This window comes from Thalassophryne amazonica, chromosome 20, assembly GCF_902500255.1.
Source record: "Thalassophryne amazonica chromosome 20, fThaAma1.1, whole genome shotgun sequence".
Classification (NCBI taxonomy): domain Eukaryota; kingdom Metazoa; phylum Chordata; class Actinopteri; order Batrachoidiformes; family Batrachoididae; genus Thalassophryne; species Thalassophryne amazonica.
In genome coordinates this window covers 56,307,066-56,331,236 of record NC_047122.1, presented here as the reverse complement: position 1 = coordinate 56,331,236, position 24,171 = coordinate 56,307,066, and the positions used below count along the sequence as shown (strand labels likewise).

At 40.2% G+C, this 24,171-nt stretch overlaps 1 protein-coding gene across 1 annotated transcript in view; it reads right to left on the bottom strand.

Moving 5' to 3' along the window:
• The window catches only part of adgrb2 (adhesion G protein-coupled receptor B2), a 695,462-nt gene that overhangs the window by 36,022 nt on the left and 635,269 nt on the right, over window positions 1-24,171 (bottom strand). Inside the window, 1 exon segment of the mRNA XM_034161569.1 lies at window positions 3,007-3,060. Coding sequence (XP_034017460.1) covers window positions 3,007-3,060 — 54 coding nt within the window.

Here is a 24,171-nt window from a genome sequence, read left to right as displayed (position 1 = left end):
ATTCTTTGCCCATGTGGTTATATCAGCTACTGATGAATGACTGTTCTTGATGCAGTGTTGTCTGAGGAATCGTACATCATGGGTGTGAATCTTAGGCTTGTGCCCTTGCCCTTCCACCAGATCCATGAATTTATCGTTTAAAGCACTGGGCAGAATGTGCAAAACCTCATTACTAGAATTATGTGAAACACTTAAATTGTCCTCGCATTCTAAACCATGTTGAGAAACTTGAGAAGAGTGAGAAGTTTTTTTTTTTTTTTTTCAAATATTCAAGTTGTGACTCAATTTAATTTTTAAAACAATCAATTCCTGAAGTATTTGGTCTATATAGCATTTTGAAGAACTTTTTTGATTGCTTTTAATGTTTTAGAGGATTTTAAAAAGTGCATTGTTTGGTTGGCATTTGGATGATTCAGTTTTAAAATGAATTAATATACTTGAGGCAAAGCCTTGGATTGAACATCGATGTAGGTTGATGTAAATATATTGTCAATTTGAATGTGATACACCAGAGTTCAAAAGTATTTGGGTGTGTGGAGTGCTTTTTTTTTTTAGACTGACATGATTTTGTTAATGAACTATTGTATGATTTAATGGTACATACATATGGGTTTATTAAAGGTATTCATGAGAATATCAAGAACAAAAACTTCTGTACTCAAGATCAATAGATTTATTGAATGATCAATGTAATTTACAACAACTGTAAATATCTTTTTATGTCGCTGATATTGAGCAAAGCTCCTTACCATCTCATGTCCTTTTTCTTCAGAAAATTGATATGGGGAGCATTAGCATGGCTAAAAACCTTCAGCTTCTGGGGGTCAATACCCCTGACACCCCCCCAACCAGGGCCCTCTTGACTCCCCACCATTTTAAACATACAACACACACACAAAGATAAAACAGCACATACAAACAAGACATGTCACAGTACCACTAGATATTAAAAGACAGTTGTTTTTTTTTGTTGTTGTTGTTGTTTTTGCTTATATTCAAATTGTTTGGGCACTACCCACTACTTCTTTTGAAATCCGAGGCACATTTTTGGTTCTATTGACTCAGTCGCACATCCAGGCACTCTGTCTGTGAGGTGTGTGATTAGCAACACTGGCAACTGGAATTGATGTTGCCACGAGCATTTTTTCTTTTTCCCGCAACAAAATCTGTTCTTCCCATATGGGACTCATTTATCCTATGGTGATATCCCATAATTCCTTGCATGCCAGAGAGATGCTACATTCAAAACAACATAGATAAACTACACGACAACAATTGCAAATTAACATTATACTACCAAATGTAAGTTTCTATGCCTTTCATAACATTTATAAGAAACTGCATGCATGAACCCCTTAACACTTCTTAAAATAAATATTCCAAATATTCTATGTGTGCTGTCTTCAACGTGCGTGGAACTAACGTAAACTGAATCGCAAACATCTTATATATGTTACTGTGTAACAAACAGCACAAACTGTTGTAAAGGACAATAAACAGGACATTAAGAGAGCGTACTTCACTTTCCCTGACAATGACAAGATCAGGATGAGATCGCAGCTCACAGCAATTCCTCTTGGAAATAATGGAGAAACAACTTGAGATTCTCGCTTGTTTAAACATCTGAACTGATATATTATATTCACGAGGGTTTTAGGTACAATATACAAAGAGTGTTACCTTGCAGGTAAAGCTGTTTTCCGTGTGCAGCGGTTAAATTGCAGCATTATCTGAACGTCTCAATGCAGTTTTGTTAAAATTTTGCGATTTTGCACTTTTTCACTACAACAGGGACAATGATGCCATACTTTGTTTTTACTTTAAATTTGTCCAATAATTCCGAGTGTTGTTGAGTTTACATATTTAGAAACATCACAAGTTAAAAAAGAATCTGTCTTGTTGTTTTTCTGAAATAACCATATTGAAAATGCATAAGAAAAAACCCTACAAAAATTCTAATTGCAATAATTTAAGGTACCAATCACAAGCCCTAACCTCATTTTCCTGAAATTCTAAAATCATATGTTCAAGAGTAATATGATTTTACGTTTGAGTTTGAATGTGTACTTTTTTTTTCTTGCGTTGCAAAGTTTTGTGCTAAATGCGTCTTTATTTTCATGAAAACTGTTGAAAGGGGTTAAATCATGGTCATTATCTTGGAAAAATAATTTCTATGATGTAATTTTGGTAGGAAGAACCAAAATTACTCTTGGTGGTCCAAAGATTTAAATAAATAAAAGAAAGCAGCCAACTTATGGCACAAGTGTGTCGTAGGCAGAACTGCAGCAGACCGTCCAGTTTCATATGTGTGAAAAGTGATTATTCACATTTCAAGTGAACAATCTCAATAAGCGTACTCAGGATTTTGGATTTGTTCTAGGATACTTTATCCTAGGGGACTAAAGTTCACAAAAAATGCAAATGAACTTGATGCTACACATGACATGCAACCTTTTTAAAGGTCTGCAATCTTCATCTCTTGTTTTGGTTTTCCTCCACGTTTGGTTTCATCCTAACCTTACGTGCACTTGGAGCTCTTTACCATCAGCCCTACCTGTCTCTCTATACTACGCGTGCACACACACTGATCTGCAGTAAAGGACTCCCCTCACAGCCCACCCCACTTTGCACTGTAATGATTGTCACTGCAGCGCTAGGGGGCAATATCTGCCTGATTATCATTCTGCCTGCGTCACAGCCTGACAGTTGGTAAAATGAATACAAAGGCATAATCTGGGAGCCAATTTGCATGCTAAATGCTGGTGAAGGAACATTTTGTAATGCAGGAGTGTGGGTAATACTGCAGTTAAGTCCAACTTCATCCCTGTGAAAGCAGGCTGATGCGATTGTGCCGCCGCCACGTGTCTATCCATTCCTTTTCGCCATCTCTGCTGCCTCTGTACCTCCTGGCCCCAAAACCCCATCTCATCTCTGTCTCTCTCATCTCTCCCTGTCTCTCTTTTGCCTCTTTTCTGCACTCGCTTTGCCACAAACCCCTCTACTTACACTCGATGAGTTCTTTTCACCTCCGGCAGACGAAATGCTCCACCGCTTTTCCCTCTGTGGTGATGAAATGAGGGAGAAAGACAGAGGGGTTGGGGGGTTACAGTCACTGACAATTCTGCCGTGAAACAGCAGTGTCGTTCCTATATCTTTTAACAGGTGAGCAAGACCCTCACCCTCTCAAGCAAACCGGTGTACTGTTCCACAGAGCACAGAGAGAAATCCAACATCGACACACAGTCATATCATGACCAGGCAAATATTCATAGAAAAAACAAACACGGAACAAGGATTTCCAAGACGCTACACACTACATAGGGCATCTGCAATAAAAGTCATAAATAGGACGAGGGTATAAGCATTCTTACTTCTAAAATGGCTCTCAAATCTTCTAAAAGAGGTTAAGTGTTAGTGCAGGTAGGATTTCCACGCACTATCTGTATTACTGATTTAATGCTGTATGTGTTAACGACATAAAACGGTTAAAGCCCGCCTATAAATTGGACATTGCTGCCTCCATATGTTCCACCTCTGGCTTAAGCGCATAAACCTTTTTCCTCCCGCGGCACCTATGCTGTTATTTATCGTTTTATTACATTGAGCATAGCCCTTCTTATAGAGGCTGATTTCTGTACCATTAGTTTGCTGTTCATAGTTCGGTTTTCTGAAGGAAGATTATTGTGCTCTCTGTGTCACAAGTTCCCAACATTTGTACTTTTGTATATCCCAGCAAGCCTGTAGCCAAGAGCTTATTCGATCCCCTGCAGCAGCTTCAGCTACGGTACATGTCTGGTATTGACTGGACTTCTTTTTTGCGTCAAGTAATTCAAATATTTTCTGTTTGGTGTTGGGAATATATATATATATATATATATATATATATATATATATATATATATATATATATATATATATATATATATATATATATATATATATATATATATATATATGACATGCATTTTACATTTAGTGTGAGGAGTTGCAGTGTAGATTCTATGCACGATTCCTAAATGTAAACATGTCAATATATTCTGTTACCCGGGAAGGACAATCTGCAGTAATGGATGCTTTAATGCAGAAGTGACGCATGGCCAAAGCAAACAATTCTTTCCACAGAGAAAGGCATTAAACTCAGCACTAACATCATGATCTACAGAGGCATGTTCCTGGGCTGTTACTGTACCACTGTGAATTCCGGACAACTTATCTTCACCACATCCAACTGCAAGAGCAATACCTTCAGACATGGCTGTGAAAAATCATGAACATAAGATGGCAACATAATTTGTCCAATCTGGAGGTCCTGGTGTGATGTGGACTGCCCAGCATTCCCAGCTGCACTGGACAGGGAATGTTACCTGCATAGAAGCCTCCAGGATACCCAAGATGTTGTTACATAGTCAGCTGACTGAAGGCCATTGTAACATTAGTGTTGAGGTGATTTTGTAATGTTTGCATGGTGTTCCAGTCCTAAACCCACTGACATTGTGACCTGAAAGCACATGCTCTTGAATGTCTGTACTGGAGGCAGCTACCTTTTGAGGCCTTGGATCACAAGACAACATTGGCTGTCAAGGGAAATCAAAAGCAGGATGTACCTCCTGGAGGCATCTTCCTCTGCGACATCTGCACAAATCGTGTGCCTCAAGATTCGGCCTGTACTCCCACAAGAGGACTCAAATCAACAAGTCATCTGCCTGCCATGGAAGACTCATCATTTATCCTACATTTAAAGCATTTGCAGAACTAAGCATGTTTTGCTTTACGGTTTTATCATGCTTGTTGTTGTTGTTGTTGTTGTTGTTGAGGTAGGCTGAGTATGAAGATTTTTACTATCTTTACCAGTTTAGATAAATCATTTTGAAATATAAATGTGTACTGTCATGCCCTTTCTTTCTTTACTTAAAATTGTATTATTCATTGGTCAATGACATAACTGTAACTTTAACACTTGAAACGTGACATATTTGTAAAACAGACAATTAAATAACAATTTTACAAATATGGCACATTTCCAGATCTGTGGCCAATTGTTCATAGGGGATTTTGTGTATTTAAAAAAAAAAAAAAAAAAAATCTTCCTAGTCAGTATTCATGATGGAAAATAATGAACCACAGGTTTCACAAAAGGCCGACCATTAGTGGGTTCGGTGGAAAGTCACATATGGTGATTTAGTCAATAATAACTTGCACCCACAGGGTGAACACCTCACCTGCAGTGTTCCATTGTGGCTGCCCAACAGATGCCACATGGGCATAAGTATGTTTATTTTAAAGGCTTTCCCCCCCTATATTCCCATACCCCCCCCCCCCCCCCCCCCCGACTTCTCCCTGAGGCCATGGATCTTACTGGGGCTACTGTGCTGCAAAAGTAGAGAGAGCTCCTTATAAATGTTAACTGTCACACCTCTGAGGATAAATATTTTCACTGAAACACTTTCAACAAGCAGTGTTACTGACACTGCTATGTTAAGGATTCAAGCTAACTGCATTTCTTGCCATTTTAGCGAAGGGGTTGGCATGCATATTTAGTTTTAAACATATTAATTCTGTCTAGATTAGATAGAACTTTATTTATCCCATGGGAAAACGTCCCTCGGGGAAATTGAGGTTCCGACAGCATTGGACATGTACACAGACAATTAAAATGAGATGTTAAGAAGCAATTTGAAAAAAATAAATACTAAAACTACTGCCTCATTAGCTACAACTGCTCCTCTCCTTCCCGTCCTCTGTCTTCCTGTTATTCATGCTCCCCCCTGACTGAGGAGCTGTACATTCTGAAGGCCCTCAGACCCTGGACACACACTGTTTAAACTCCTCTCCCTTCTGGTCAACATTACAGAGCTGTGGACGTCAAAGCAACGAGGCACAGGAACACGCTTTCCACAGCCATCACACTGATGAACAACTTAACCTGCCAAAAAACTCAATAATTCATATACTTCATGTACAACTTCAATCTGTTTGTCTGTTTCTCCTTTGCACACATTTTTCTTGCACATTTTATATTGTGAATTATTTAATGTTTAGTTTATACAACCCCAATTCCAATGAAGTTGGGATGTTGTGTAAAATGTAAATTAAAAACAGAATACAATGATTTGCAAATCCTCTTCAACCTATATTCAATTGAATACACCACAAAGACAAGATATTTAATGTTCAAACTGATAAACTTTGTTTTTATGCAAATATTTGCCAATTTTGAAATGGATGCCTGCAACACATTTCAAAAAATCTGGGACAGTGGTATGTTTACCACTGTGTTACAACACCTTTCCTTCTAACATTCAATAAGCGTTTGGGAACTGAGGACACGAATTGTTGAAGCTTTATAGGTGGAATTCTTTCCCATTCTTGCTTGATGTACGACTTACGACTGTACGACGATTTTCAATGGGCGAAAGGTCTGGGCTACAGGCATGGCAGTCTAGTACCTGCACTTCTACTACAAAGCCACACTGTTGTAACATGTGCACAATGTGGCTTGGCATTGTCTTGCTGAAATAAGAAGAGATGTCCCTGAAAAAGACGTTGCTTGGATGGCAGCTTGTGTTGCTTCAAAACCTGGATGTACCTTTCAGCATTGATGGTGCCATCACATATGTGGAAGTTGCCCATGTCATGGTAGAGAAAGTTTGACTTGCTCTTGCTTGCCTCTACTGGTGGTTGGCTCTCACTGCGGTATTGTATCACTTCCTGTTCCGGACCACAGCGGTGTTTTTCTGTATCTGTTAGCTGTTTAATCTGCACAGTTAGATTGATCTAGTTACCTAGATAACGATTTGTTTCACAGTGTAATCTTGACGTGCCTTAACTAAAGCACTCCGTCTGCTGAATCACCTCTAAATTATTTACACATTATTCGCTTTGTGTGTTTTTAGGAATCCGCTAGCTTAGCGCAGCTACTAGCTCTTAGCCGGTTTAGCATGACAGCTTCTCCTGTCTCTCCTGCACTTTTCTGCTCTGGGTGTGAAATGTTTAGTTATTCCTCGGCCTCCTTTAGCAGTAATGGTACTTGTAATAAGTGTAGCTTATTCGTAGCTTTGGAGGCCAGGCTGGGCAAATTGGAGACTCGGCTCCGCACCGTGGAAAATTCTACAGCTAGCCAGGCCCCTTTAGTCGGTGCGGACCAAGGTAGCTTAGCCACCGTTAGTTTCCCTCTGGCAGATCCCGAGCAGCCGGGAAAGCAGGCCCACTGGGTGACTGTGATGAGGAAGCGTAGCCCTAAACAGAAGCCCCGTGTACACCGCCAACCCATTCACATATCTAACTGTTTTTCCCCACTCGGCGACACACCCGCCGAGGATCAAACTCTGGTTATTGGCGACTCTGTTTTGAGAAATGTGAAGTTAGCGACACCAGCAACCATAGTCAATTGTCTTCCGGGGGCCAGAGCAGGCGACATTGAAGGAAATTTGAAACTGCTGGCTAAGGCTAAGCGTAAATTTGGTAAGATTGTAATTCACGTCGGCAGTAATGACACCCGGTTACGCCAATCGGAGGTCACTAAAATTAACATTGAATCGGTGTGTAACTTTGCAAAAACAATGTCGGACTCTGTAGTTTCTCTGGGCCCCTCCCCAATCGGACCGGGAGTGACATGTTTAGCCGCATGTTCTCCCTGAATTGCTGGCTGTCTGAGTGGTGTCCAAAAAATGAGGTGGGCTTCATAGATAATTGGCAAAGCTTCTGGGGAAAACCTGGTCTTGTTAGGAGAGACGGCATCCATCCCACTTTGGATGGAGCACCTCTCATTTCTAGAAATCTGGCCAATTTTCTTAAATCCTCCAAACCGTGACTATCCAGGGTTGGGACCAGGAAGCAGAGTTGTAGTCTTACACACCTCTCTGCAGCTTCTCTCCCCCTGCCATCCCCTCATTACCCCATCCCCATAGAGACGGTGCCTGCTCCCAGACCACCAATAACCAGCATAAAAATTCAAAAAGAAAAAATAATATAGCACCTTCAACTGCACCACAGACTAAAACAGTTAAATGTGGTCTATTAAACATTAGGTCTCTCTCTTCTAAGTCCCTGTTAGTAAATGATATAATAATTGATCAACATATTGATTTATTCTGCCTTACAGAAAACTGGTTACAGCAGGATGAATATGTTAGTTTGAATGAGTCAACTCCCCCGAGTCACACTAACTACCAGAATGCTTGTAGCACGGGCCGAGGCGGAGGATTAGCAGCAATCTTCCATTCCAGCTTATTAATTAATCAAAAATCCAGACAGAGCTTTAATTCATTTGAAAGCTTGACTCTTAGTCTTGTCCATCCAAATTGGAAGTCCCAAAAACCAGTTTTATTTGTTATTATCTATCGTCCACCTGGTCGTTACTGTGAGTTTCTCTGTGAATTTTCAGACCTTTTGTCTGACTTAGTGCTTAGCTCAGATAAGATAATTATAGTGGGCAATTTTAACATCCACACAGATGCTGAGAATGACAGCCTCAACACTGCATTTAATCTATTATTAGACTCAATTGGCTTTGCTCAAAATGTAAATGAGTCCACCCACCACTTTAATCATATCTTAGATCTTGTTCTGACTTATGGTATGGAAATTGAAGACTTAACAGTATTCCCTGAAAACTCCCTTCTGTCTGATCATTTCTTAATAACATTTACATTTACTCTGATGGACTACCCAGCAGTGGGGAATAAGTTTCATTACACTAGCAGTCTGTCAGAAAGCGCTGTAACTAGGTTTAAGGATATGATTCCTTCTTTATGTTCTCTAATGCCATATACCAACACAGTGCAGAGTAGCTACCTAAACTCTGTGAGTGAGATAGAGTATCTCGTCAATAGTTTTATATCGTCATTGAGGACAACTTTGGATGCTGTAGCTCCTCTGAAAAAGAGAGCCTTAAATCAGAAGTGCCTGACTCCGTGGTATAACTCACAAACTCGCAGCTTAAAGCAGATAACCCGTAAGTTGGAGAGGAAATGGCATCTCACTAATTTAGAAGATCTTCACTTAGCCTGGAAAAAGAGTCTGTTGCTCTATAAAAAAGCCCTCCGTAAAGCTAGGACATCTTACTACTCATCACTAATTGAAGAAAATAAGAACAACCCCAGGTTTCTTTTCAGCACTGTAGCCAGGCTGACAAAGAGTCAGAGCTCTATTGAGCCGAGTATTCCTTTAACTTTAACTAGTAATGACTTCATGACTTTCTTTGCTAATAAAATTTTAACTATTAGAGAAAAAATTACTCATAACCATCCCAAAGATGTATCGTTATCTTTGGCTGCTTTCAGTGATTCCGGTATTTGGTTAGACTCTTTCTCTCAGATTGTTCTGTCTGAGTTATTTTCATTAGTTACTTCATCCAAACCATCAACATGTCTATTAGACCCCATTCCTACCAGGCTGCTCAAGGAAGCCCTACCATTATTTAATGCTTCGATCTTAAATATGATCAATCTATCTTTATTAGTTGGCTATGTACCACAGGCTTTTAAGGTGGCAGTAATTAAACCATTACTTAAAAAGCCATCACTTGACCCAGCTATCTTAGCTAATTATAGGCCAATCTCCAACCTTCCATTTCTCTCAAAAATTCTTGAAAGGGTAGTTGTAAAACAGCTAACTGATCATCTGCAGAGGAATGGTCTATTTGAAGAGTTTCAGTCAGGTTTTAGAATTCATCATAGTACAGAAACAGCATTACTGAAGGTTACAAATGATCTTCTTATGGCCTCGGACAGTGGACTCATCTCTGTGCTTGTTCTGTTAGACCTCAGTGCTGCTTTTGATACTGTTGACCATAAAATTTTATTACAGAGATTAGAGCATGCCATAGGTATTAAAGGCACTGCGCTGCGGTGGTTTGAATCATATTTATCTAATAGATTACAATTTGTTCATGTAAATGGGGAATCTTCTTCACAGACTAAGGTTAATTATGGAGTTCCACAAGGTTCTGTGCTAGGACCAATTTTATTCACTTTATACATGTTTCCCTTAGGCAGTATTATTAGACGGCACTGCTTAAATTTTCATTGTTACGCAGATGATACCCAGCTTTATCTATCCATGAAGCCAGAGGACACACACCAATTAGCTAAACTGCAGGATTGTCTTACAGACATAAATACATGGATGACCTCTAATTTTCTGCTTTTAAACTCAGATAAAACTGAAGTTATTGTACTTGGCCCCACAAATCTTAGAAACATGGTGTCTAACCAGATCCTTACTCTGGATGGCATTACCCTGACCTCTAGTAATACTGTGAGAAATCTTGGAGTCATTTTTGATCAGGATATGTCATTCAAAGCGCATATTAAACAAATATGTAGGACTGCTTTTTTGCATTTACGCAATATCTCTAAAATTAGAAAGGTCTTGTCTCAGAGTGATGCTGAAAAACTAATTCATGCATTTATTTCCTCTAGGCTGGACTATTGTAATTCATTATTATCAGGTTGTCCTAAAAGTTCCCTGAAAAGCCTTCAGTTAATTCAAAATGCTGCAGCTAGAGTTCTAATGGGGACTAGAAGGAGAGAGCATATTTCACCCATATTGGCCTCTCTTCATTGGCTTCCTGTTAATTCTAAAATAGAATTTAAAATTCTTCTTCTTACTTATAAGGTTTTGAATAATCAGGTCCCATCTTATCTTAGGGACCTCATAGTACCATATCACCCCAATAGAGCGCTTCGCTCTCAGACTGCAGGCTTACTTGTAGTTCCTAGGGTTTGTAAGAGTAGAATGGGAGGCAGAGCCTTCAGCTTTCAGGCTCCTCTCCTGTGGAACCAGCTCCCAATTCAGATCAGGGAGACAGACACCCTCTCTACTTTTAAGATTAGGCTTAAAACTTTCCTTTTTGCTAAAGCTTATAGTTAGGGCTGGATCAGGTGACCCTGAACCATCCCTTAGTTATGCTGCTATAGACTTAGACTGCTGGGGGGTTCCCATGATGCACTGAGTGTTTCTTTCTCTTTTTACTCTGTATGATCAATCATTAGTGATTGATCTCTGCTCCCCTCCACAGCATGTCTTTTTCCTGGTTCTCTCCCTCAGCCCCAACCAGTCCCAGCAGAAGACTGCCCCTCCCTGAGCCTGGTTCTGCTGGAGGTTTCTTCCTGTTAAAAGGGAGTTTTTCCTTCCCACTGTCGCCAAGTGCTTGCTCACAGGGGGTTGTTTTGACCGTTGGGGTTTTTACGTAATTATTGTATGGCCTTGCCTTACAATATAAAGCGCCTTGGGGCAACTGTTTGTTGTGATTTGGCGCTATATAAATAAAATTGATTGATTGATTGATTGATTGATTGATTGATTGATGGGCACTAACACAACCCCCATACCATCAAAGATGCTGCACGACATCCATGATTTCCAAAAACAATTTGAAATGTGGACTCATCAGACCACAGCAGACTTTTCCACTTTGCATCTGTCCATTTTAAATGAGCTCACGCCCAGAGAAGGAGGTGGCATTTTTGGATGTTGTTGATGTATGGCTTTTGCTTTGCATGGCAGAGTTTGAACTTGCACTTGTACAAAATGATATCACTTTTTAATGCAGTGGTGCCTGAGGGATCGAACGTCAGGGGCATTCAGTGTTGGTTTTCAGCCTTGCCACTTTCTGATTATATTATGGACTGTAGATGATGGAATCCCTAAATTCCTTGCAATTGAACATTGAGAAACATTGTTCTTAAACTGTTGGACTTTTTTTCACACAGTTGTTGAAAGTGGTGATCCTCACCCCATCTTTTGCTTATGAACGGCTGAGCCTTTTGGGGATGCGCCTTATACCCAATCATGACATTCAGCTGTTTCCAATTAACCTGTTCACCTGTGGAATGTTCCAAACAGGTGTTCTTTGAGCATTCATCAACTTTCCCAGTCTTTTGTCACCCCTGTCCCAACTTTTTTGAAATGTGTTGCAGGCATCCATTTAAAAAATGAGCATATATTTGCACAAAACAATAAACTTTATCAGTTTGAACATTAAATATCTTGTATTTGTGGTGTATTCAATTGAATATAGGTTGAAGAGGATTTACAAATCATTTTATTCTGTTTTTATTTACATTTCACACAACGTCCCAACTTCATTGGAATTGGCGTTGTATCATTGTGTCGTTGGGCTTGTGCAGAGAGAGGACGTTCAATCTGGAGACCAATTCCTTGTATTCTTTGAATATACTTGGTGAATAATTGCTAATTCTAATTCAAATTTCCTCAGAGTTTGCAGTTTTATACCAGAGTGACATCTATAAAGAGACAAAGTTACATGTATAAGAAAGCTCTCTTTTGTAGGAGCAGCACAAAGTCAGACAAACAATAAAATGATGTTATTGTACAAACATTGAAAGCCATCTTTACAAAACTAAGCCACAGGATCGAGAACGAAAATGACTCTCACGTGGGGTGTCACTCAGTTGCACCATGGGATGGAACTGATTTCTGGAACTCGGTGAAGACTGTGCTAGGACATTTTTTTAGAGATGATGGAGAGGGGAGGACAGGCTGTTGTGGATAAGTGTGTTAACTTTACCTCTGTTGCCTTGGATGCCCGGGGTTCTGTTGACTGCCTGGCAACAATCAAACTGGGACATGAAAACAAGCATGCAACACAACAAAAAGACATAAAACAGGGGGGGAAACAAGCAAACCCAGAAATCAATACAATATTAAACTGTGAGAATAAAAAAAAGTGCACTGAATGAGAAGTTCACAAAAGACAAACTCAAATGAGATTTACAGGTGATGTTAAAGTAACATTGACAGAATGATTGGATACCCAAATGTGATTGCTGGCAGTGGGCTTTGGGTCATTCAAATAAAACTAAGACTGCTAAATTATTCCGATTTTGTCTTCATACACTGGATATAATACTTTATTGCATAATTCCAAGATGATAATTAGGCTTTCTGCACCAGCATAATTTATTATGGGACCACAACAACTCAGAGTGCTCTTTAGCACCATTTACCCCTTAGCAGATGAGGAATGTGTGTCAGGAGTAATAAGGTCTTTCAAAAAAAGTAAAATCTCAAAAATGTAGGGCAAATAAATTCTATTAGTGCAACACATTGCAAACACATGAGCAATCAGATGCAGGCATCAATGGTATCTGGCGCCAGCCTGTGCGGTGCAGAGTGTGAACTGTTCAAGGCCGGAGTTCTCATCTTGAAAACAGCTCCAGATGGTGATTTGACTCTTTAGCTCAGTTTGTGTCCTTGGGCCAATTAAAAGGAGGTGCAAATTACAATTGTGTCTCCGGATGCACATAGGCAGTGTCCAGCTTGTTCTGTCTTGGCGAATCATCCCCTCATTAGGAACCGCAGACAGAGCCAGTGTGCAAAAGCTAAACTACACAATCTTGAGTTTTTATGAGAAATTTGTGTGGATAGATGAAAACATTTGATGGTTTTATGCTCAGCACAAATGAGGGGTAAGAAAATAATAAAAAAAACAAGCTAATGCATAGAATTTAAGTATTCGCTTAATGCCTCAAACACTGTACTGAGGGCTGGGTTCAGGGTAGGAAATGACACAAATCAACATAATGGCGAGAGATATGAAGTGGAAGAAGAGGCAACGCCTTGCTTTATTGCTAGAATGCAAAACTGAAACCCCTCAGCTTAATGTTAGCAAACTGTCTCTTATCACGTGTGGGGTTTGTAAGTTCAGGCAAATTGTCCCAACTGATTCAACAAAAATTGGTTCTTCGTCTTTTTAAATTAGACATCAGTCATTTTATGCAAGACATCTTCAAACTGAATGTATTATCTCGGCTAAATTTGCGATTTATGTCCTCAAATCTTTCCCAGAATATCAAGAAGAGATGGTAATATTAAGATGGATGTACAAAGAAAGGACCTCAGGACTCACCTCTCTGTAATGGGAGAGAATAATGGAATAATCCTCTTATACCTCGACAGTACATTTCCATGCATAGTCTAATAGATAGGCATTTCATTATATATTCAAACCTGCCTACGGCCATTTAGATTGACTTGCAAATACATTGTGTATAATTGAATATTTGCACACTATCCCTGTTCTGATGTATCATGACTAAAGTCACAACAGACCATTTTTTTGCCATTCTCTTTGTCACTCAACTGCTCTGTTCCACGCAAGTCCTTGTCGTCTATCTTGGAAGGGAAGCCAAGCACGCTTCATTTACCCAAGAACACAGCAGACGACGGGATGGAAATAAATCCCATTTGAGAGCTAAAAAATGCATCAGCCAGGCCATTATGCAGTGCAAATTCTCTTTCTCTCGCTGACGCACACACGCTCGCCATCCATCTCTCACACGGCGAGGCACAAAAATGCATCATTGGGCACTGCATGCAAATTTGTGTTATAACCTTCTGAACCCCATGAAGAGGAAAGGAAAATGACAGGGCTAGCTCGGCGATGATGGAGGCCAAGAGGCTGATGCGACTCTAAACATTAGTGCGGCTACTAATGCTAATGTTTACTGTGTTCCATACATACGGCATCCAACCCCGCAAAGTCTCTGTTATCGTGACAATCAATCAATCAATCAATCAATCAATTTTTTTATATAGCGCCAAATCACAACAAACAGTTGCCCCAAGGCGCTTTATATTGTAAGGCAAGGCCATACAATAATTATGTAAAACCCCAACGGTCAAAACGACCCCCTGTGAGCAAGCACTTGGCTACAGTGGGAAGGAAAAACTCCCTTTTAACAGGAAGAAACCTCCAGCAGAACCAGGCTCAGGGAGGGGCAGTCTTCTGCTGGGACTGGTTGGGGCTGAGGGAGAGAACCAGGAAAAAGACATGCTGTGGAGGGGAGCAGAGATCGATCACTAATGATTAAATGCAGAGTGGTGCATACAGAGCAAAAAGAGAAAGAAACAGTGCATCATGGGAACCCCCCAGCAGTCTACGTCTATATCAGCATAACTAAGGGATGGTTCAGGGTCACCTGATCCAGCCCTAACTATAAGCTTTAGCAAAAAGGAAAGTTTTAAGCCTAATCTTAAAAGTAGAGAGGGTGTCTGTCTCCCTGATCTGAATTGGGAGCTGGTTCCACAGGAGAGGAGCCTGAAAGCTGAAGGCTCTGCCTCCCATTCTACTCTTACAAACCCTAGGAACTACAAGTAAGCCTGCAGTCTGAGAGCGAAGCGCTCTATTGGGGTGATATGGTACTACGAGGTCCCTAAGATAAGATGGGACCTGATTATTCAAAACCTTATAAGTAAGAAGAAGAATTTTAAATTCTATTCTAGAATTAACAGGAAGCCAATGAAGAGAGGCCAATATGGGTGAGATATGCTCTCTCCTTCTAGTCCCTGTCAGTACTCTAGCTGCAGCATTTTGAATTAACTGAAGGCTTTTTAGGGAACTTTTAGGACAACCTGATAATAATGAATTACAATAGTCCAGCCTAGAGGAAATAAATGCATGAATTAGTTTTTCAGCATCACTCTGAGACAAGACCTTTCTGATTTTAGAGATATTGCGTAAATGCAAAAAAGCAGTCCTACATATTTGTTTAATATGCGCTTTGAATGATAATAACAAATAAAACTGTTTTTTGGGACTTCCAATTTGGATGGACAAGACTAAGAGACAAGCTTTCAAATGAATTAAAGCTCTGTCTGGGTTTTTGATTAATTAATAAGCTGGAATGGAAGATTGCTGCTAATCCTCCGCCCCGGCCCGTGCTACGAGCATTCTGACAGTTAGTGTGACTCGGGGGTGTTGACTCATTTAAACTAACATATTCATCCTGCTGTAACCAGGTTTCTGTTAGGCAGAATAAATCAATATGTTGATCAATTATTATATCATTTACCAACAGGGACTTAGAAGAGAGAGACCTAATGTTTAATAGACCACATTTAACTGTTTTAGTCTGTTGTGCAGTTGAAGGTGCTATATTATTTTTTCTTTTTGAATTTTTATGCTTTAATAGATTTTTGCTGGTTATTGGTAGTCTGGGAGCAGGCACCGTCTCTACGGGGATGGGGTAATGAGGTAATGGTATAATGACAACAAAATACATTCCTACTCGCAGCAGCCTGTGGGTTAAAACAGATGACAGAGGAAGGAAATTTGTTGCAGTCATTAATGTGTGAATGTGAGGCCCATATTCTACTCCTTCAGTGCAGTTTGATGCAGCTGTTATTGGTGCAACAGTATAGTTACGACAAAAAACTTCAGAGTCTGTAATATAGCAAGATAACAGACCTTACTACTGTGGTTACCTTGTTAGCTGTCTGTTTTGCACGACAAAATCTTGATTTATTTTGGGGAAAAATAGCAAAGGTAACCTCATGGATTTGAAGAAAAAACATCTCCACAATGACACATGCACAGTGAAGGCAGGGCGGACTGATTTTTAGGGGGGACTGTTTGGTCGGCGACACCGACAAGGACGTGGCGATTTTTTTATTTATTTATTTATTTATTTTTATTTCTCGTTAACTTTTACAGGTTTTCTCTTTTTTTTTTTTTTTTTTTGAAAGCAGATAACACCTCTGCGATTTACAAGATATCTTACGGATGTTAGTATGCACACCCCAGGAACACACACACACACTTCCTCCTGCAGTCCATCTGTACGACAATGTTATAAGTGAAAGAATATATTCCCTATGGAATTCCCCTCAGATAAATATGATCTCTTTATTAAAATGCACTGTAATTTTGCAACATGGTACAAAGATAAACCAACATTATCATGCTTAGATTTCAGTAGAAACAAAATTTTGTCAGTTTATTGTATTTTGAAAGGCCGCACAGTTTTAATGATGGCTGCGGTGATGGTTACGGAAAAGTATATTTATTGGTATGTGAACGTTTCATTTCAAGAATGGAAATTAATTAACCAGTGCTAAAACTTATAGTTCATGTGTTCTTGAGTGTGCCCGGGGGGTGTAACACTTTTCCAAAGTACACATGACTATTTTAATTTTTTTTTTTTAAATCAATGAAATATTGATGAATAAAAAATATTTTGCATCCACATCCAATCAACTCTTCACTGATCAAAGGCATAGCATCACTGAAATACGTTCATCCGTTTGAGACAAAATGGGCAAAAAGTATAGCCTGCTTGACACAATAAAAATGGATGAATTTCATCCTGTTGACATCCGCCTGTTTTTGTCTTGTGCATAATGGTCTTGCATACCCAAGTGCCATTGCTCACTAAAACAATATTTTACCTCCCACATGCTTATGATATAGCTCATTTTAAAGATCTGGATCTCTAGTTTCTGAAGATGTGTATAAGAACCATGTGAGTGCTACACAACCTGTCATTTCAAACATGCCTAAAATGTAAGTGTGGTGACTTCAGGCATTGGTGCGACAGACTACACTCAACTGTGTGGGTGAAATGTGAGAACAAGGTAAGGCAAGTGAAGGAGATTTCAAAAAATTAAGCACGATTCTGTGTGTGATCGCACCTTTAGCTCACTAGACCACCCAAAGCCCACTGCATGTACCCAGGAAATTGAATGTGAAAGGAAGAAAATGTAGGGTTGACATTTCTTGATATCCAACCATCCCCACAACACAACCAAAACATGCACATCATACCTTTTCTAGAGGAGTATAACGGATCACTTCTTTTCTGACCCTATAAGCCTTTGTGAAATTTCTGAGAGTCTCGTCAGAGCACATACAAAGGGCATCATTTTGCCTGTTTTAGTGCCAATGAGCTAGTTTATGGAGAGAATACCAGAGTTTATGAGATGATTATAAAACTGTTCGGGTGGTTCTTTGTCTTTGTGAACTGATTTATCACTTAGTTATGGTGTTTTGGTCATAAGGTTTAATTTAGGCACTGAAATGGACACACAGACAGTACGGTTTGTCACACCACACAGCAACGTAATGATGAGATGGCACTGAAGAGCAAAACACAAAAGCCTCACATGTTCATGTTATTCCAGTCCTGCATCAGCCCCCTTTATAAAATCCATTGCCAGATTGTGTTAGAAGTGGAATGAGTTTGTTTTCCATTATAAATTAGCATGGGAGTTGATGGAGGCATGCACACTGGTTTACTGTACGTGAAAGAAGATGAACAAGGAGTGAAAGCTATGATGCAGTGAGCTGCAATGAACACCACCACACCACTAGAGGGCAGTCTAAATGTGTACGCTCACCAAATAGTCATGTTATTATAAAACATGACCAACACCCCACTAGAGTGGGTAGTTTCATGGAGTACAATCATAGTTTGACACTGTAATGACATAGTTCTAAAATATGTTTAGAATAGCATGGAGATAAAGTTGTATAGAAAATCCAGTACTCACTCAAAACATACTAGTAAGAATAGCTACAGAACTACTGTGATTACTCAGGTGTACAATATTCAATCACTTAAATCGTCGATGATGAAAACGTCCAGGAATAGCTTCTTTTTGTGATTGGATCTTTCAGTTCTTCATCCTGGATGTTTTGTATTGGATTTATAATGGTGTATTAAAAGAAATGAAAGAAAACATGAACGACGGGAAGGGATTACACACATGCAATGGACACCCACTGCTTATGGTTAGTAGTTGATGTGAACTTCAGTCACACTAAAAGTTAGCAGTTGGTCTTAATCATGGTTTACGCTGATGGTTAACTGTTGACAGCAACCATGTGAGCACAACCACACTTAGTATGACTGTACATTCTAATATTGTCATGTTTTGCTTGTGGAAATGCTTTACATCCAATATCATTCCTGATGCAACTCCCGATCTACATGGGGATATGGGAATTGGTGGCTTAGAAATGGAGATCTTCTCCTTGAAGGCAAACTTACTAACCCCTTGTGGCACTACGCTGCCCCCATATTCTAAGTTGAATATGCATTTGCTTTGATACTTCATGATCTTTAACACAGTAGTCACAGTAGTCAGCTTGGGACTCCGACGAGGGCGGTCACATCTCCTCCACTCTCCCTTATCTCTCTGCTTTTAACCTTAAAGTCCCTACTTCACCAGACTGTGAATTCCTCAAAACTATATTGGATTCCAGATCTATTGGACTACTATTGGATTAACCATGGAATTGATCAGCTGGTCTCTGAACACTATTGACACCATTTTTCTACAAGAAGGTCAGGACCGGGGGATCCTGCCTGCCCAGATGGAACGTATCCTGCGGGTTATGTCCTCGACTCCTGGAGTTCCTGGCGTGTGGCATGCTTGGCGCCTTTCTCTGTTGAGGATGTCGAGGATTTATTCATTTTTGGTCTCATGGCAGCAAGGCTGGTACTTTTTGGCTTATGTGCTGCCCTGATATACCGGAAAATTGGCAAGACGGCGGCATCAAGAACCACGGGCCCTCACTTGTCCGTCATGATTAACGACGTTGGCAAGGCAGTGCATTCTCAGACTGCGTTGACTCTTGAACTCAGACGCAAATTGGATGACACCTTGGAGCTGATGCATGCCTTGCAGTTGAAGCTGAAGGTTTCAGAGGCCGGTGAATATTCTTAATTCATAATTGGGAATATTCTTAATTCATGATTGAGATTTGGCTGTTCAAGTGGGAACTGTTAAGTGTTTTTCACTGCTCAGCTGCAACACTACAGGCTATCTAGCCTCAAGGTCAATTGCCCACTGTTTACCTCCAGAGGAATTTATTCAGGCTCTGGTGAGATTATTCGGCTCCATTCTTATCTCAACCCACAAAGACAATAAACTGACAGACTTACACATGGACTGAAGCATGCTCCAGTTTTCTCCTCTTACCTCTCTTCCTGCCCCTCCCCCCAGCGGCAGGCCCCCATTCTTTCCAAGCTGGCAGGCGGCTTGACAGTTGCAGCGGCTACCACACACTCACATCGCCTCAATTGGAAAACGGACTGTTTCAAGTTTAGTGCACATAAACAATGTCAAATGTATATGTGTTGTCTTAATTCTGATGTGTGCCATTATTACGGTAAACAAGTAATAATTGTAGATCAATTGCTGTTTGTATGTGGAATGTGAGTGCGGAAATCTTGTTGTTGTAATGACTGACAATAAAATCTGTCTGTCTGTCTGTCTGTCTGTCTATCTATCTAACATAACCTGCCAATGTAACAATGTTTGGTATAAATACTGGTATACTGGAAAACCTTCATCTCTGAACATTGGTTAAACTGTCACATAAGATGCCAACAACTTATACGAAGGAAATCTTCAGAATATGCAGCAGGAATTTCAGAATTACATATAACATATATAAATTTCTGCCTCATGGCAATGGATACAAAATATACAGTGTCAAACTATGAAATACACACTGTTGCATGTAGAATATCACCTCCTGGGCCTACTTTAGAGTCACTTAGTAGGGGCTCTACCGAATGTGATTTATGGTGGGTTTTAGAGTGTCTTACGTTGACTTTCTTTGTAAACGAGGGAAGATCTGCGAACTAGAGACGGTTCTGTGCTGTGCCTTGGTGGTGGGGGAGGGGGAACCTGTGGGAGTGGGATTAAAACCGACCATTGTTGTTAGACGTTAACAAAGAAAGCTTAAAAAAATTGTTTGCAGTAGATCAGTGGTTGCTGAGGTTTTCTGTCATGCCCCAATTTGGATGCTGAAGAAGAATCTTAGTCATTCAGGTAGATGGTGCATATAGATATTTATGGCCTGATTTACTAAGATTCCAGATAACAAATAGTAACTTGTGTGGTCAATCCAAACTGTTGCACATTGGCATGGACACAGTTGAACAGGTGAATAAACATGCAGTTGACAGTGGGCGGTAATGTGATTAATGCATCGGCAAGTAAATAAGGATTTTGCATGACTTAATGGCTGTACGTGCAAAGTGTAAATTATATTCTGTCAAGCTCGATGTTAACTCTAAGGTTTCAAACTCGTAAAATACAGATGCAATTAGCGCCCACTAAATTTCCTTTTGACCCTGAAAAATCATGTGTGTGTGTGTGTGTGTGTGTGTGTGTGTGCATCACCTATTTGCCTTTTCCCTCACAGAAGTTTTTGCCCTTGATTGGACAAACCCCAAATTGCATATTAATAAAGGCAAAGGCATCATTTGAAGCATAGAAGCAATTTTGCACATTTGAGACATGCAATCCTTGTTGCACATTGTTAGTAACTCAGAATGCAGGCATATTTGGAGCAAATTTTTACAAACACAAACCTTTTGGAAATCAGGCCATTCATCTAAAGAATTTCTACCAACCTCTAGGGGATTTTGGTCTCTAAGGCAACTTTAACATTATTTCTATTGTTGGTTTCCCATGTAGACACTAATCTTAACAGCTTCATTTGTCTGTTCCACATCTTTAACTTTAGATTTAAAAAAGTAACTTGGATCTGTGGTGACACCTTGGAGAATACCAAGTAGTCCATGTACTTTTAATTAAACTTGATACCCAGTGGAAGCTTAGCCCAATCGTTCTTCCAAGAACACAGTATTGTTTTGAACTATGAATAATTTTGGTGGTAGGTTTAGCATCCTAAATGTCTCGTGAATATATTTTCATCTTTGTACTGTTGACCATGAAATATGCAAGTTAAACATTCAGCCTTGTGAGCCCAACAAAATAAAAGACCCAAGAACAGACAATCCAGGGTAGCCACAATGACAAGCCTCACTCTGCAAAGGGCTCAGGCCCCATCAGCGGGGCCTGCACCCCAGTCTCACAACCATCTTGAGTTACAGAACATCCGGAAAGTATTCGGAGTGCTTCACTTTTCCATATTTTATGTCATGTCGTAACCTTATTCAAAATGGATAAAATTCATTTTTTTTTACAACAAAATTCTACACAACACCCCGTAATGACAATGTGAAAAATGTTTTTTTTTAGATTTTTGTATGTGTATAATATATATATATATATATATATATATATATATATATATATATATATATAAAACAAAGGAATCGCACGTATTCACAGACTTTCCCATGAAGTGCAAAATTGAGCTCAGGTCCATCCTGTTTCCACTGATCATTGATGAAATGTTTCTACAGCTTAACTGGAGTCTACCTGGGGTAAATATAAGGTCACACAGTTGATTAGTGAATGTCAGAGCACAAATGAAGCACTAAGTCAAAGGAATTATTTGTAGACCTCTGAGACAGGATTGTGTTGAGGCATAAATCTTGGGAAGGGTACAAAAACATGTCTGCTGCATTGAAGGTCCCAATGAGCACAGTGGCCTCCATCACCCATAAATGAATGAAGTTCAGATCCACCAGGAGTCTTCCAAGAGCTGGCCACCCATCTAAACTGAGTGATCAGGGAGAAGGGCCTTAGTCAGGGAGGTGACCAATAATCCAGTGGTCACTCTGTCCTTTTGAAAGGTTCTGCTCTCTCCACAGAGGAATGCTGGAGCTCTGACAACCATCTCTGCAGCAATACAGCAATCAGGCCTGTATGGTAGAGTAGCCAAACAGAAGCCACTCCTTAGATAAAGGCACATGGAAGCCCACCTGGAGTTTGCCAAAAGGCACCTGAAGGACTTCCAGACCATGAGAAACAAAATTATCTGGTCTGTTGAGACAAAGATTGAACTCTTTTGTGCGAATGCCAGGCATCATGTTTGGAGGAAACCATGCATGCTCCCTACAGTGAAGCATGGTGGTGGCAGCATCATGCTGTGGGGATGTTTTTCAGCAGCAGGAACTGGAAGACTAGACAGGATTGAGGGCAAGATGAATGCAGTAATGTAGAGAGACATCCTTGACCTCATACTGGGGCAACAGTTAATCTTTCAGTAGGATAATGACCATAAGTATACAGACAAGCTATCTAAGGAGTGGCTTCAGGACAACTCTGTGAATGTCCTTGAGTGGCCCAGCCAGAGCCCAGACTTGAATCTGATGGAGCTTGAGAGGTGCTGCAAAGAAGAATGGACAGAACTGCCCAAAGATAGGTGCACCAAGCTTGTGGCATCATATTCAAGAAGACTTGAGGCTATAATTGCTGCCAAAGGTGCATCAAAAAAGTTCTGCGCAAACGGTGTGAATACTTATGTACACGTGATTTCTTAGGGTTTTTTATTATTATTATTTTGCCAAAAAAAAAAAAAAGCCATGTTGTCATTTTGGGATGTTATGAGTAGAATTTTGAGGGGAAAAAAAAAAAAACTTATTTACTCCACTGTGGAATAAGCTTGTAAAAACAAAATGTGGAAAAAGTGAAGCGCTGTGAATGCTTTCTGGCTGCACCGTATGTAAATGTTAGTAAGGGTTTTCATCCTGTCAGTCGTGCCTGGAAATCTGACCTTCATCATTAAAAAGGTACAACACTTAGTGGTGACTTAAGGGACAAAGTCAATTGGCCATGTAAAGTGATGAAGGGTGAATATCAAATGCTAAAGTGCTTTGGTTGTCCATCCATGAGTACATAATCTCAGTAATTGTTTGCTAATAAATCACAGCACTTGTGGTAAAAGTGGAAGTCAGTTATAAAAGGGTTATTACAGGGTGATTACATTGGGACTGATGCAGTACCCTAAATACTGGTTATGCAGCTCAAACAGGAAGTGCAAGAGAGTGATGTTGACAATTTTTAAAAGTAAAACATAGAAAGCAATACAAGGAAGAAGACATAGAGCACTCTCACTGACAACCACACGCACCCAATTGCCCATCTCATCTACATGTTGTAATATAGTCAGCTTGCACACATGTGGAGTGATGTTGACAATACCCAAACTGGACTGTTATCAAAAGCTTGGCGTTACCACTGTTAGCCATTTAATTATTCACACCTGACTTTGTTTTAACATATTTGGTTCGTAAGCCATATCGAGCAATCTGCCATCCCTGTTGTGTGGGCCGCTGAAGAGGAGGTACTGCTGGCCCACCACCACCAGAGGGCACCCTGCCTGGAGTGCGGGCTCCAGGCACCAGAGGGCGCTGCCGCCTCACAGGAGCAGCCGGGGTGACAGCTGACACTCATCACCTGTGACAGCTGTCACCACTCATCTGATCTGCATCGGTATATCAGCAAGACGTCATCTCCACCTCTTTGCCGAGATATCGTTCTACCTGAAAGGTAATATCCTCAGCCTGACTGCTTGATAGAAAGCCCTTTTTGTGATTTTTGTGAGTGATAACAGACTTTTTCTCCAACGAGAGGTGGAGGTAGCTTCCCTGCCGTGCAGATTGCTGGGTGCAGACGCACCCACGTTTAATTGTGTTTTTGTTCCTCGCCAGCAGTACC